General features: G+C 50.9%; 1 protein-coding gene across 2 annotated transcripts in view; it reads left to right on the forward strand.

Annotated features, from left to right (window-relative positions):
- The first annotated feature begins 10,637 nt into the window (after nt 1-10,637).
- Nucleotides 10,638-14,636, forward strand: part of Grin2a (glutamate ionotropic receptor NMDA type subunit 2A) — a 422,636-nt gene continuing 418,637 nt past the window's right edge. For both annotated transcript variants that reach the window (XM_059270019.1, XM_059270020.1), the window contains exon 1: nt 10,638-11,051. In XM_059270019.1, the coding sequence (XP_059126002.1) occupies nt 10,638-11,051 (414 nt within the window). The remainder of the gene's footprint in view (nt 11,052-14,636) is intronic.

Raw genomic sequence — 14,636 nt, forward strand, 5'->3', positions numbered from 1 at the left:
CCTCATCACAGGCCCCCAGAGCAGCAGAGCTGACTGACTATGGGCTGTAGCCTCTGAAACTGACCATAAGGGAAACCTTTCTTCCTTTTTATGCATGCATACATGTGTGCATGAGTGTGTGTGTTTGTGTGTGTGTGTGTGTGTGTGTGTGTGTGTGTGTGCATGCAGGTGCACATGTGCCTGTATATGTACATGTGGAGATCAGAGTTTGATTTTGATGCTGGATTTGCTACTTAAACATTCTCCACCTTATTTTTGGGGTTCAGGCTGACCCTGGAGCCCGCTGGTTGAGCCAGGCTGGTTGGCCAGTTGCAGGAATCTGCGTGTTTCTGCCTCCTCCTCCCACTACGCTGGGATTACCCTACTTTGCCACTATGCCTGCCTTTTTTAATGTGTGCGCTGAGCATTGAACTCAAGTCCTCCTGCCTTCAAAGCAAGCTTTTTATCTACTGAGCCATTTCCCAGCCTCTTCTTTTTAAGTTGTTTTATCTCAAATATTTGTTACAGTGACGGGAAACTGATTAACACAGGACTACCCTCCCTCAAGGGATAATTTTTAGTGGCTTTCTATTTGGCAACATCTTCTGGAATTCAAGTCCCAGGGAGTGTCCTGTACTCCTGGGAGCAGGGGAGGCGTGTGACGAGAAGACATGAACAGAAGGCTGCATTACTCTTAGCAGCTGGGTGACCTCATTTCACGGCTCCTGACTCCAGTGTCCTCACCTTCAGAGAGTGGCCTTAGGGTTTTGATGACCCCAAGGGCCCCTGCAGCTTCAAGGTGGCATGCTTTGACAACTCTGGACACCAGAAAATAAGATTATGTCCTTGGCCTCTAGACATTTCCCCAGAAAGCCCTCTCCCTTTGCATGGACCACAAATCAGAAGACAGTCTTCATGCTGCCTCTGCTGGTGACTGATGAGGCACCGGAGCCCTCCTGGCCATGGGAGACTGGCTTGCTAAGATCTGACACTAAAGCTCTTGCCGAACCGTCCTGACTCAGCCACGGCAGAGCCGGAGGGCCTTGGGCAGGGGCAGTGTCTGTACAGCGAAGGCTGAACCCTGCTGGAGGACGGCTCCCAGAGGAGAGGATGCACTGCAGGAGTAACTGTGAGCCAAGCTCCCAAGGCTCGCTGGGGACAGCAGCATAGCTGGAGTGGGCTCAGAAGCGACCCCTCCACATGCTTTGCACCAGAGGAGCAGCTGCTAATTTGGTAGGTCAGACTGCAGGATGCTGACAGTTACATTTTAAAAGTTAATTTTATTTATTTTTAAATTTTATTTACTTGTGGATGGAATAAATTCCACTGTGCTGGGGTTATAGTACTTTGTCATCATGCCTGGCTTTTGAAGTGTGTGCGCTGAGCATTGAACTCAAGTCCTTCTGCTTTCAAAGCAAACTTTTTATCTACTGAGCCATTTCCCAGCCTCTTCTTTTTAAGTTGTTTTATCTCAAGCATTTGTTACAGTGATGGGAAACTGATTAACACAGCATTCAAGGACTAGCCTCCCTCAAGTAAGGAGGGTATTCCTTGAGGGAGGATAAATAAATACAAATATAAATATTTTTTATTTCTTCCACCAAGTGGATGCTAGGGATGGAACTCAGGTCCTCAGGCTTGGTGACAAGTGTTTTTTATCCATAGAGCTATCTTGTGGCCCAATTTAAAATTTTGTCTCTGTGTACACAGGTGAACCTGCATGCGTGTGTGTGTGTGTGTGTGTGTGTGTGTGTGTGTGTGTGTGTGTGTGTAAGGAATGGTTCAATATTGGGCTGTTCCTCAGTACCACCTACCTAAGACAGACTTCTTTGACAGAGTCTCTCGCTGGCTTGATCAAACTACCTGACTGCCCAGAGAGTCCTGCAGACCTGCATGTCTCCACCTCGCCAGTTCTGGGGCCACACCACAAGTGTCACCTCACCTTGCCTTAAAAATGTAGGTTCCAGGAGCTGAACTCAGAAACTCATATTTGCAAGCGTTTTGCTGCCTGAGCCACCACCCCAGCCCCAGGTCCTGCTTTGCAGTGGCAAGCGACCGGCTCACGTGCCTGACACTGAGCCTGGGGTGGGAGACCAGGTCCCTTCACAGAGGTCACTTATCTCCTTGGTCTCTTGTTGGCCTATGCACTTCTTGTGTGTTAGATGGTGTGGTCGGAGCCCAACACCATCTCCTTGGCCCTTTGGAGGCTTCTTATAGAAGCATGGCTTCCTGTCCCTCTGAGCATAGATAGTATCATCTGGAGCATAAAGCATAAATGGTCCTGGATGACCCTTGCCAGTGAAGGGATAAAGTGGAGAAACTGAATCCTGAAAAAGCACTAACTCTTTCTAAAGCAATGAAATGCAGGACCACTGCCTCTCACGTCTTTCCTCTACAGGGTGTCAAGGTGTCCCCTAGGCTGCCATCTGAACCAGAGAGGACACCAGGTCGCATCACATAAAGACCGAACAAAGAAAGAAATCTATCTCTATGTTCATCCCAAGATTGGCAGTGCAAGGGTATTAAGAGCCTTGGCCTTTCAAGACATGCTAGAATGGACTATGAGGCCTTTGGATAAAATAATATGGAATGAGAAATCTGAACCTTGGTTGAGCCCAGAGTCTAGCTCTCCAAGAAGAGCCACAGAACTCTGAAGAAAAAGGTAACCTGGAGCTTGTTTTGACCAGCCTAACTCTTCCCTTACAAATGGGGAAACCGAGATCTTGGGAGAGAGCCAGGCTGATGGCACATAGGTCAGGGTGTAACAGAACGGAAAGGAAACAGAGCTGTGAGAGTCAGGACATGCTAGAACCAGGAACCCGTGAGAGCTGGAAAAGGTCCAGAGCCACAGATTGAAGCTGATTCTGTTCCTCTGATGGGAACACATAGAACATAGGCCTGAGCATGTTTGCAAGGTCCTGCATGAATTTTGAGGCTAACAGTTAATGAATCAGTGATGTCTACTTTGGTACAAGCTGGAGATCTTTTTTTTTTTTTTTTTTGTGCAGGGAATTGAACCTATGTGCTAGACAAGCAGTCTACCAATCAGCCTTATTCCTAGCCCCAGGACACATAGGTCATCTGCCCCCAAGGTAAAGAAATCTATCAGAAGGCCAGGGCTGGGGCTAAGGCAGTGTAGGAAACCCTGGGAGTTGGAACCTGCAGGCTAGAACTCGGAGGGATGGTGAAGGTGGGCCATCAGGGACACGTGTCATGGACAACGGTCATGACTAGTCTGCTACCTGGGCTGCTCAGCTCCCTGACCGTAACCCTCCTTTTTCTCTGACCTTGAGCTCAGGATTTTACTCATCTCACTCATCTTATCTCCACTGTTAAACTCCTTCGATCCTGCTTGAGCCACAGGTTTTTCACATGCAAAATAAAGATGCTTTTCAATATGGAATGTCTCAGAGAAAGGGCAGTCCTGCAGGTGGTAGCAGCTCTCATGTGGAGTACAATAGGTTCCTGTGGTTAGACTCCTTTCTCTCTCCTCCCTCCTTCCCTCCCTCCCTCCCTCCCTCCTTCCCTCCCTCCCTCCCTCCCTCTCTTTCTCTTTCTTTCTTTCTTTCTTTCTTTCTTTCTTTCTTTCTTTCTTTCTTTCTTTCTTTCTTTCTTTCTTCCTTTCCCTCTTTCCTTTGATACTGCCAGATTTAAAAAAAAAAGCTTTTCAAACTGCAGGACTTCTCATATCACTTAACACAAGAATTCATCTTTTAAAAATTTTTATTGTACTTGTACTGTGTTGAGTAAAGACATTTCCATACAAGTTAAGCGTATTTCCTCTCCTTTCCTCTCTCCTCCTCCTTCTCATCACCCATTGGTCCTCTTTGTTTCTGACACTTTTGCTTCAAATTTCAGGTCATATATGCACATGAGAGGAAGCATATGATAACTGTCTTTGTGACACAGACTTACTTTGCACAATCTGATCATTCCAGTTACATCCATTCTCCTGTAAGTGGCAAAGCTTGGCTCTTCTGTGTGGCTGAGCAAACTTCTCTATCCATGGCTGTGTTGATGGACACGGAGGTTTGCTCCATCACTTAGCTGTTGTGAATGGTGCTGCACTGATCACTGATGTGCAAGTGTCTCCTTTATGTTAACACCAGGAGTGGTACAACGGCCGAGTACGTAGATCGATCTTCGGTTCTCGAGAAACCTCCATATTGACTTCTGTAGTGTCTGGACTCATTTCCACTTCCACGGGAGATGTGCGAGCACTGCCCTCTGCCCACACTCACCAGTGGCTGCACCTTAATCTACTGCTATTTCAGCCAGCAATTGCGACTCCACAGTTACCTGACTGCGTCTCTGTGGATCCACCCAGGTGTCTATCGGTGAACAATATTCAGCCATGAAGAAGGATAAAAGTCTATCATTTGAAACAAAAATATAAAAACTATCTGTGCTTGGTCCAGCTCTGAGATTCCGATGGAATAAGGTGGTTGTAAGCATGAAGATTTTTAAAAAGAGGTTTATTTGTACTTTTAATTATGTGTATGTATGTACATGTCTTGCTGTGGGTTTGTATCCCTGAGTGCAAAGCCTGAGGAGCCCAGAAGAGGGAATTAGATCCTCTGAAGTTCCTAATGACTGTGAGCTGCCTCGCATGGCCTCTTGGAACTGCAAGAGGCTCAGCTATCTCTCTCTCTCTCTCTCTCTCTCTTTAAAAAATATTTTTATTTTATAATTAATTTAATTTTACATATCAGCCACGGATTCCCCTGTCCTCCCTCCTCCCACCTCCCAGCCCCCCCCCCCCCAATCTGCCCCCTGAGCCATATCTTGTTAGACCTGGGGCAAAACCAATTCCACGATTGTCTGATTGAAGCAAGCTGTCCCGAACTGGCTAGCCTGTGCCTCTTCCAAAGTCGGGGTTTCAGAGAGCAGCCCCTCCTGCATTTTGAGGTCCCTTTTGTGGGGAAGGGTTAGGGTTGATAGAAAATAGACAATTGACTATTAGGACCTACATAGAAGAGGGCGCGCTTGCGTGCGTGTGCACGCATGGATGTGGGGGCGGGAAGCGGGGAGGGGGACCCAAGGTTCAAGCCTGCCTGTGGACGTATCATGTGGAAGAGGAGTCATCAAGATATCGGGGAAGACACATTTTATAAGGTCAAAGGGCAATCATATCACAGCTTCAGGAGTTTAACAAGACAAAGGGGTAAGCATACATCATGGGGTCACAAGTTCAGTGTGGGTTGCAAAACACGGTTTGCAGGATCATTAGGCTTAAAAAGCAGAAACTTATTCCTGTAAGGTATGGAGACTTAATGTGTAACAATGTGGCTCCTCAACAACAATGTGGCTCCTGTTTTGTTTCACACTCTCTAGGCCAGAATGCTAATTTTAAAAGCCTCAGCCTACAACTCATGTCCACTTATAGGAGACTGGACACAAAACGTGTTTATTCATACAGAAAGCTAGCAATTCAGTAATTTCAAATAAACAGGGGCGAGGGAGATGGTTCCTTGGGAAAATTACTAACCACAAAACCACACAAGCCTGATAGCCCACATTCTGTCCTTGGAGCCTATATAAAAAGCCAGATGTGATGGCGTGAATCAGTCATACTAACATTTTACTGGAGGAGAGACAAGAGTGTCCCCTAGAAGCTTGCCTGCCAGATAGCCTGGAATACATAGACACAGATTACAAGAGAGACCCTGCTTCAGTAAGAGGGAAGAAGCAAATGATTTCTGCAAACTGCCCTCTGACCTTCACATGCCATGGCATACGACACCCCTCATAATAAATATTTGAAAAATACCAATAGAAAGCTATTAACATGTGTAACCAAATGGGTGACCCTTTGAGTTACCAGTTTTATTCAGAAAACAAAAACAAAAACAAGGCTGTGACTCGGATTCCGTTCTATGAAGCTAACAGAAGGAACAAAACTACTACACAGCATTAGAAATCAAGGTCACAGTTTCTGCCACTGAGCCCTATCCCTAGCCCTGTTTTCACTTTTTATTTTGAGGCAAGTTCTGATTAAATTGCTCAGGCTGTCCTTGAACTTAATCTGTAGTCCACGGAAATTTATGATCTTCCCACCTCAGCTCCCAAGTAGCTTCAGCACTGGGCCCGGCCTTAGCCCTGCATTGTCGATGATTGATACTTGAGGTTTATTTGTTAATTATCTTTTAAAGACTGGCTCTTACTACGTTGCTCAGGCTGCACTGCCTTCCTGGTGGCTGGGGCTACAGGTGTGCACTTACCCGGCTGCAGATTCATTGCTCCTTGAACTAAGACAGTCTAACCTCCCCATGAGTCCCCAATGATACCTCACACAGGAGAGAGGCCCAGCTCACCCACAGCCTCAGGAAATGGACCATCGCCTCCTTTTCTGCCTCCATCATATCACAGCATCCTTCCCACATTTTACTTACCTTCCAGATTCTGTCTGCTTTCGCTCTCTCTTTTGTGTAAAAACCCCAAGGAATTCCATACACAGCGAGCAGCACAACAGTAAACCCATAGGTCTCCTGGACTTGTCTTCTTGTCTGCTCTGCTTAGCCCTATCAATGTATCTAGAAGTACCTTCCTGGATGGGTCACTTTAGAGGGCTCTTAGGTTTCCTGAGCACCTACTATGTGCCAGGTCTTGTTGACTCTGGCCAAGGCCGTTGTCTTTTCATTTCAAATTAACCCTGAGTAATTGGCATTTGGACTACTGTTGCCCGCCCCTGTTTACCAGATTATCCAGTTGTTAAAGGAGGATGATGATGTCTGCGTTTGGTGGGCCTGCAATAACAAAAGCTACTCAGTTTATGAACCACAAGAAGTTCCTTGAAGCTGTTTCTCTGAAATCAACGCGAGGCTGCTTCTGGCTGGGCTGGGGGCTGGATCTCGTTTATAAAGACACTAATGCTATTCTATTCTTAAGACTTAATCACTTTCCGAGGGCCAGTCCTCTTAACCCCATCCCCTAGGGTTTAGGATTTTAACATATGAATTTGGGGCATAAGCATTCAGGTGACCTTAGGCATCAAGTGGAGTTTAAGACCTTTCTCCTGAGGGGAGAAGGGCAGAGGTAGGTGTTTGGGATACAGGTGACTATACAAAGGTCAAATGTAGACATCTAACAATGAGCCTCATGCTCAGTCGCTAGAATTAAAGCCAGCCAGCTCTCAAGTCCAGGTAGACTCGGGCTCTCAGCTCATCCCTTCTGGTGACTTAGTGGCAACCGCAGGGCTACTTTTCGTCTGGTACAACTTAGAGAAGAAAGCAGCAAGTGTGTATGTGTGTGCGCGCGCACGTGTGTGTGTGTGTGTGTGTGTGTGTGTGTGTGTGTGTGTGTGTGGTGTGCGCGTGCACGCGCGCGTCTGTGCGTGGAAGGAGTGTATATGTTTTTGCTTTTAGGTTCCTGGCTTCCTGACATCAGAGTGGGTTCCCATATCAGGGTGGTGAGGCGTTGAGAGAAGCATCCGAGCAGACTCTCTGGGGCGGGTGTGTGCGTGTCGGCGTGCCTTGCGTGGAGCAGGGATTGCTGTACCCAGCGCGAGGCACTGGAGGAGGAAGCCGTAGCAGAGATCTGAATAATTGATTCTCCAGCAGCACCAGACGCCCGGGAGCGGGCGGAAAGCGTGGTTTCAGCACCAAGGTTGCGCGCCACCGCAGGCTCCCCCCCATCACCAGCCAGACACCTAGGTTGGCCTTGTTCGCTGCCGCCTTGCGCTCCAAAAGAGGGTAGCGGCGCTCCGCGTCGCCGCCTAGGGACTGCGGGGTCTGCCTCGGCCCGCCTCCAGGGTGGGCGGCTGCAGGCGGGCCGGAGCTCCGAACATCCTCGGATTGCGCGGGGGTTGCTGCGTTGCGTCTCGCTGGCTGAGAACAAGTCCTAAGTTGGTGTGGTGGGTGCCTCTGCCTTCCTTTATTCTCCGAGGCGACCGCGGCAGAAGCGCGCCCCAGGATCCTGGCTTCTCCAGTGCTGTGAACCGCGGTGGCCAGGCACTCTCCTGAGCTCCCGCTGGCCAAGTGAGGGACCGAACGCCCAGAGCCGAGCTGGCCCCGCAGCGAAGGGCCCGGAGGGAGCTGCGGTTCTCCGCCCGCAACCTTCTCGGCCAGGGACCGCGGGGATCCCCGGCCACACGCGCGCGCGCGCTCCCACACTCACTCACACACACACTCGCTCTCCCGCAAGCCAGGCTGGAGCTGGGCTGCGGAGAGGGTGTCCAGGCGCGCTCAGAGGACCCGTCAGCTGCTGTCCGGAGTGGAGCAGGAAGCTAAGCCAGGGATCTAGGAGAGAGGCTCCCCAGGTGCTGTGCCGGAGCATGGGGCCCGATGAGCTCTGAGAGTCGCGGCCGCAGCAATCAGCCCTGGAGATGACCAGGGGCGGCCACTGCTGAGAACTATGTGGAGAGAGGCTGCGGTGAGTGCTGGCGCGGGACGCCGAGCCTGCGAGGGCCCTGTGAGAAGCCGGTGGGGGGAGGTCTGGATAGGAAGGGGAGGCAGGACGCACAAGAGGGTCGCTACGTGGGAGTGATCACACCTCCCTCGGGGATCCGGGACCGCGGGAGCCCGCGTCCTTCCCTCCCCCTCTTCTCCTCCCGGCTCGTCGCAAACTCAGCCAGCGCCCCCTCCTTCCCTCCTCTTTTTCTCTCCCTACCCCCCACCCCCCTCTCTCAGCAGCTCCTGGTCGCACAACTCCCAGTAGCCGGTGCCTGGGTGGTGGTAGGGGGTGAGGGTGGAGGTTCCCACTAAGCTTCTCGTGGGTGGCCAACCTGGGGCTCCCACTCTCCGGTGCGTCCCTGAGAGGAGCTCCGGTTATCAGCCACAGGGACCGAAGATCCGCACCGAGGGTGTCGTGGGCACCAAGCTCCAGCTCCCTCTCTGGTCGAGCCCCCAGGGTGCATAAGGGGGCTGTGAACACTGCAGACTGCATCCCTCCCCCATCTTCCCCCGCGCTGGTGGGCTGACCCTGCCTCTCCATCTCTCCTCCGCCCCGGTAGAGCCCTGCTGCAGAGCCTCCGGCTGGGATAGCCGCCCCCCGTGGGGGCGATGCGGACAGCGCGGGACAGCCAGGGGAGCGCGCGGGGGCCGCAGCATGCGGGAACCCGCTAAACCCGGTGGCTGCTGAGGCGGCCGAGATGCTCGTGCGCGCAGCACGCCCCATTGCATCCTCCACCTTCTCCGGCTACAGGTACGTCCTGGTTGGTGATACCGGCTCCGTGGGCCTGGGAGGAGATAGGCTCAACCGGTGAGGAGAGAGCAGGAGAGGGTTCAGGAGGGAGAGGGGGGGAAAAGAGCGAGCGAGAGAAATCCAGTACGAGAAAGCAGGAGAGGGAGAGCCCTGTAGCGAGGCGTTGGAGGAGCACCAGGTGGCGCTGCGGCCCTGCACTCCACCTTTCTCACCCTAAATGCCAGGGCTGGAGTTTGCCCCAACTTCCCCCGGGTGCAACAACACCCGGGCCGAGGGGCGCGGGCTTGTACATGCGTGCACGACTGTACAGGCATTTGCAGGCAAGCACCGTTGTGCACCTGGTACAGTACTTGTTTGCGCACCGCCTGAGAACGTTTGAAGGCTCCAGCTGGCCGTGGGCATCTCCACGGCGGCCTGCGGATGTGCGCAGAAAAGCGCGCGTGTCTGTTAGCATGTGCAGCCCACTGCCCACGTGCATCTAAGATTTGGCTCCAGGGTCTGCAGTGGAAAGACTGTGGAGGGGTTGTACACTCCGCGCCCATCTGAGAGCTTTTTGGGAGCCTACCCCCCCACCCCCGCACGTTCTTTGCCAGCTCCCACGCGCTGGCCGGCTTGCGGGGGGGTGGGGGGTGGCGTGCCTACTCTCCAGAATTTTGCATTTCACACGGTGTGAGAGACTGTGTGAGCGCTTGGTTTTGTGCACCCGTGTGTAGGGGGCGGGTCCTGGGGCGGCTTGTCATAGAGCGAAAGCCGGTTCTTGGCCTCTCCGGGCAAGGTGGAAAGGTTCCTCCAGGCACCTGGGAGCTTGGGGTCACAGAGAGCATCCTTCCTCACTTTCAAACGCTTGGGGTGTATCCTGTAGGGGAGAAGCGGGATCTGCAGCTGGTGGGTGCCACTAGTGGAGCGAGGTTTGTGGCGCACTGGGCTAGCTCCCAGGGGGTGGGGTCAGTTAACCCTCTAGGCACGCGACAGATTCAGGCTGCGGTATGCAGGCACCGCCTCTCACGCTGGGGCTGGTTCGGAGTTCGCTGCGCGTGAGCAGGGGGCGGGGTCGACAACTTGGTCCACGCACCTGCGGAGGAAAAGGGTTGGAGATGGCTAGGTCTGGGCATCTGCTTGCGGGTGGTGGTGGGGTTCATGGCTCTCTGGGCACTCAGGAGCTGTGGTCTGCATCAAATTTGGGGAATCTTGTGTGGAATTTGGACCCAGCTGGGGTCGGGGGAAGTCGCTGGAGACAAGAAAGGAGGAGGCTGGGTGCTAGGATGGGCTTGGGGACAGGGATGGAGAAATAGCTTGGACTGGAGTGGTAGATGGAGATGGACATGGGTCGAGGGATGTGGATGGCATCAGCCATGAGGACTCCGGTGAGTGGCCAAAGCAGCCAGTGCTGGGGCCCTGTTTCACACTTGGCTCCTAGAGCAGGTGCTGGGGCAGTCATTCCTGTCACCTGGGCCCCTCACTTACCGCTGCCCTGCTTCTCGTTCTCCTCCACCTCACAGGGACCCTAAGTGGCGACCATGGGCAGACTGGGCTACTGGACCTTGCTGGTACTGCCGGCCCTTCTGGTCTGGCGCGGTCCGGCGCAGGACGCGGCGGCGGAGAAGGGTCCCCCAGCGCTGAACATTGCGGTGCTGCTGGGTCACAGCCACGACGTGACAGAGCGCGAACTTCGAAATCTGTGGGGCCCGGAGCAGGCAACCGGCTTGCCCCTGGACGTGAACGTGGTGGCGTTGCTGATGAACCGCACCGACCCCAAGAGCCTCATCACGCATGTGTGTGACCTCATGTCTGGGGCGCGCATCCATGGCCTCGTGTTTGGAGACGACACCGACCAGGAGGCTGTGGCTCAGATGCTGGATTTTATCTCCTCACAGACTTTCGTTCCCATCTTGGGCATTCACGGGGGTGCATCTATGATTATGGCTGACAAGGTAAGGCCAGGAGGAGATGGGCTGCCAGGGTCCTAGAGGGGCGGATTCTACAAATGGCAGTCACCACGGTGGCCTAGGGCGCCCCTAGCAACTGTGGGCTGTCAAAGCAGGTTAAGTGGCCTCTGGCCTGAGAACTGTGCTGTGTCTCTCTGACCCAGACATGAATGGAAACACCCTTTGCTTTTGGTTCTGAAGATGGGGTCGGTACTTAGACGCAGCTTGGTGTGCCCAGATGAGTACAGAAAATACTAAAGTAGGATGGGGAGTGGTGATAGAATGCTTGGATATCTTCAAGTAGCTCAGAGGCAAGCGTGAAAGCACTTGGGTCTTTTTTTTTTTAAATTTTTTAAGTTTTTTTTTTTTTTTAAATTTTTAACCAGAATCTCCATTTTCTTTCTTTTGGTAAAGTGATTAAAACTACTTAAAAATACTAAGGATAGGTATGTGAGGTTTTTAGCAAACACAAAAGGGGACAGATTCGTGTTTGCCTAGACTTACAGGAATGGAGGTGGGAGCCTGAGCACCCTGTGGCTTAGAGGCACGTGGGCGGAACTCTGCCTCTAGGGAGTAGGAGTGTGTGCAGGGAAGTAACTCCAAGCCCAGAGTGTTGAAGGCCCGGAGGTTTCCTTAGGTAGCTCTAGTGTGAGCTGACAACTTCACTACAGGGCGTCCAAAGATTGTCAAATGGAAGGCATTGGCTCTGGAAGACTGACCTTGGTGTGGAAGTTGAATTTCAGAAATGAGAGAAAATGTGTCTGACCTTCTTGACTTTGGATCACAGTTCTTTGAAGCATTGGTTGGGGGAGGACATGAGAGGCTTGAAGGTTGAATGGGATGTTAGGGATGACACTGTAGTCAAGAGAGAAAAAAGTTTGAAGACAGAAATAAAACAAAAAATGAGAAAGGGGAGATACCGAGTTGGTGTGCTGTCAGTCCACATACGCCTCTGGAGGGCTGGGAAGGAAGGCCTGGGAGTACTTGTGTGCAGTGTCGGAAGCGGGACCTTGGAGATCATTCCTTGGGGAGCAGGGCACAACCTGTCTTGAACCGCTGCTGTGTTCATCTCATCAGCTTTCACTCTGCTCAGTGCATCCTCCTCTGGGGACTGTGTAAATTCTCCCAGGTCCCCTGGGCTGTGGCACATGCAGTGAAAATAGACACTGATGCAGTATCTTAGTGAACACTGGTTTCAGATGGTCCTCTTTCTGGCAGGGTCTCATGGGAGGTGAGGATCTCTCAGCCACCTCTCTGTTTTGGAGGCCCCCTTTCTGGTATAATGAAAGCAGGGGATGGCTGGACTCTGCTTACAGTGGATGGGCCATGTCAGAACTGCAAAGGGCCTTAGGATTATTAAAACACCCTGAAACTCCAGACAAAGTGCCTGAAGCACATGGCTGGTAAGAGACTTCACTAAAAACACACGTTGGGGGATGAAAATAGAATCCTGTTTCTCTGGTCTCAAGCTGTGATCTAGGGAAACCAAACCTAACCTTTAACATTATCATTCCTTATTTAAGAGGGACAGACATTTGGTTGATTGTACAGGAGGCACCAGGCCATGGGGGAGGGACAGTGAATCAGCTTAGAGGGCTTGCTCAATTAAGAAGAGGCCACCCTATTTAGCAGAAGGGAAAGGGGATTAGATTGTGAAAGCTATTATCATTGATCTTTCCTTTTTAAAAGTTTTGATTATAGAAGCAAGGCATAAAAATGAACAGGAATAGCAGGGCATGTACAGGAAAAAAAATTGGATAAGAAGGCATATGCCTTTGATCCCAGCATTCAGAAGACAGATGTCTGTGAGTTCCAGGCTAGTCAGGGCTACGCAGTGAGAGTTATCAGAGAAACTCTGCTACCAGGTGACCTGGGAAGGTGCTTTGAGGTTGGGAGGGTTGGGTAGCTTTCTGGCTTTTTCTTCTGACTATGAGCTGGCAAGTGTGGGGGGCAGGATCTCCCTCACACAGTACAGATGGAAAAGTGGGTACAGAGAGGATCCCAGTGTGAGCACTCCTTGGTACACTATGACCTTGACTACCAAGGAACCTTGATCTGTAAAATGGTGGTCTCTGTCTAGCTAGTTCAGCCACTGTGCCTCCTTTGAAACTGAGTTTTGAGAAGTCAGAGGAATGGGTGAATGTGTGTGTGTGTGTGTGTGTGTGTGTGTGTGTGTGTGTGTGTTTTCTCCTGGGGTGAAATTGCCTTTTGGAGATGTGGTTAAAATTGTGTTTAAGTGAACAGAAACATGTGCTTAAGAGTAAAGGAAAAAAAAAAAAGACCCAGGAAATGGAAAGAGGATGGTGTGAAAGGACATTTCCAGAGAAGACAAGATTAGAGAGAGATTGAAGAGCAAGAGGAAGAGAGGGCTGAAGTGTCCATTGTTAGCACCTCGTAGGGACTGACTTCTCATTGAACTGGGGCTTTCCAGAGTTGGCCTAGGAGATATTTCCAATTGTAGCAGAACAGGAGATGAGTCAAGATGGCAGGATGTCGCTGAAGTGGGCAGAGACACTACTGGGATTATGCAGGTCTCACGTAGCGGAGGAGCAGGTGATATGGGGGGGGGAGTGGGTTTGGAGAAACCTGTGTGTGGTTAAAAAGGAAAGAAGTTGTCTGAAATGCAATCAGCCTTTCTTTCATTAGGAATGCATATGTTTGGCTTGTCTCTTTACCACCTGTTTGGGTTACTGCTTAACATTCAGTGGACTTTATTTAGCTTTATGGAACTAGTCATGAGATGCAGTCTAAAACTGCCGTGCTTAGGCATGCTGACAGTATTGTGACCAGAAAGCTGACAGTATTGTGACCTCCCTAGACTGACAAGACTCCATAAAGGGATTCCAGTTGGGTAATGTCACCTAGAACATACCTATATTTTCTTACTTCTGACTTGACAGTGTGATAGTAGTTGATTATCAGCTAAAAGGAACACACACACACGCACACACGCGCGCACACACACACACACACACACACACAAGCACATGTGTACACAGGAATTCACACACTTAAGCCTTCAGGCATATACTTTTTACCTTCCTCTCAGTCTACTTGACCCTTGAACAAAGCTTTAGACCGGTGATTCTCAACCTTTCTAATATAGTTCCTCATGTTGTGGTGACCTCCAACTATAAGGTTATTTTCGTTGCTGTAATTTTGCTATGGTTATGAGTCATAATGTAAATACCTATGTTTTCTGATGGCCTTAGGTGACCTCTGTGAAAGGGTCATTCACTCCTAAAAGGAGTGCAGAGCACAGGCTGATAACCACTGCTCTATGCTAAGGGCAATAGTGTCAAGTGGCAGGTGTTTGGGGTGTTATTTTAATTTACCGTGGTGTTGATTTTGGTGGTATCCGTGGGTGGTCTTGAAATATCATTAAATTGGAGGTGAGCATTGGTGTCGATGACCTCTCGCCTTCTCATGGCTTGTCCAAGAGAAACAGACTCTTGCTGCACAGGAAACCCAGCAAGTTGATTAGACCTTTTCATCTCTGCTCACCATCCTTGAATTCCTTCTCCCCCTGGTCCGCCCCCTGGTGGAAAAGGCTGGGTCCATATTTTACCTACATCTATCCATGCCAGTCAC

Source organism: Peromyscus eremicus, chromosome 8a (genome assembly GCF_949786415.1).
Source record: "Peromyscus eremicus chromosome 8a, PerEre_H2_v1, whole genome shotgun sequence".
Lineage (NCBI taxonomy): Eukaryota > Metazoa > Chordata > Mammalia > Rodentia > Cricetidae > Peromyscus > Peromyscus eremicus.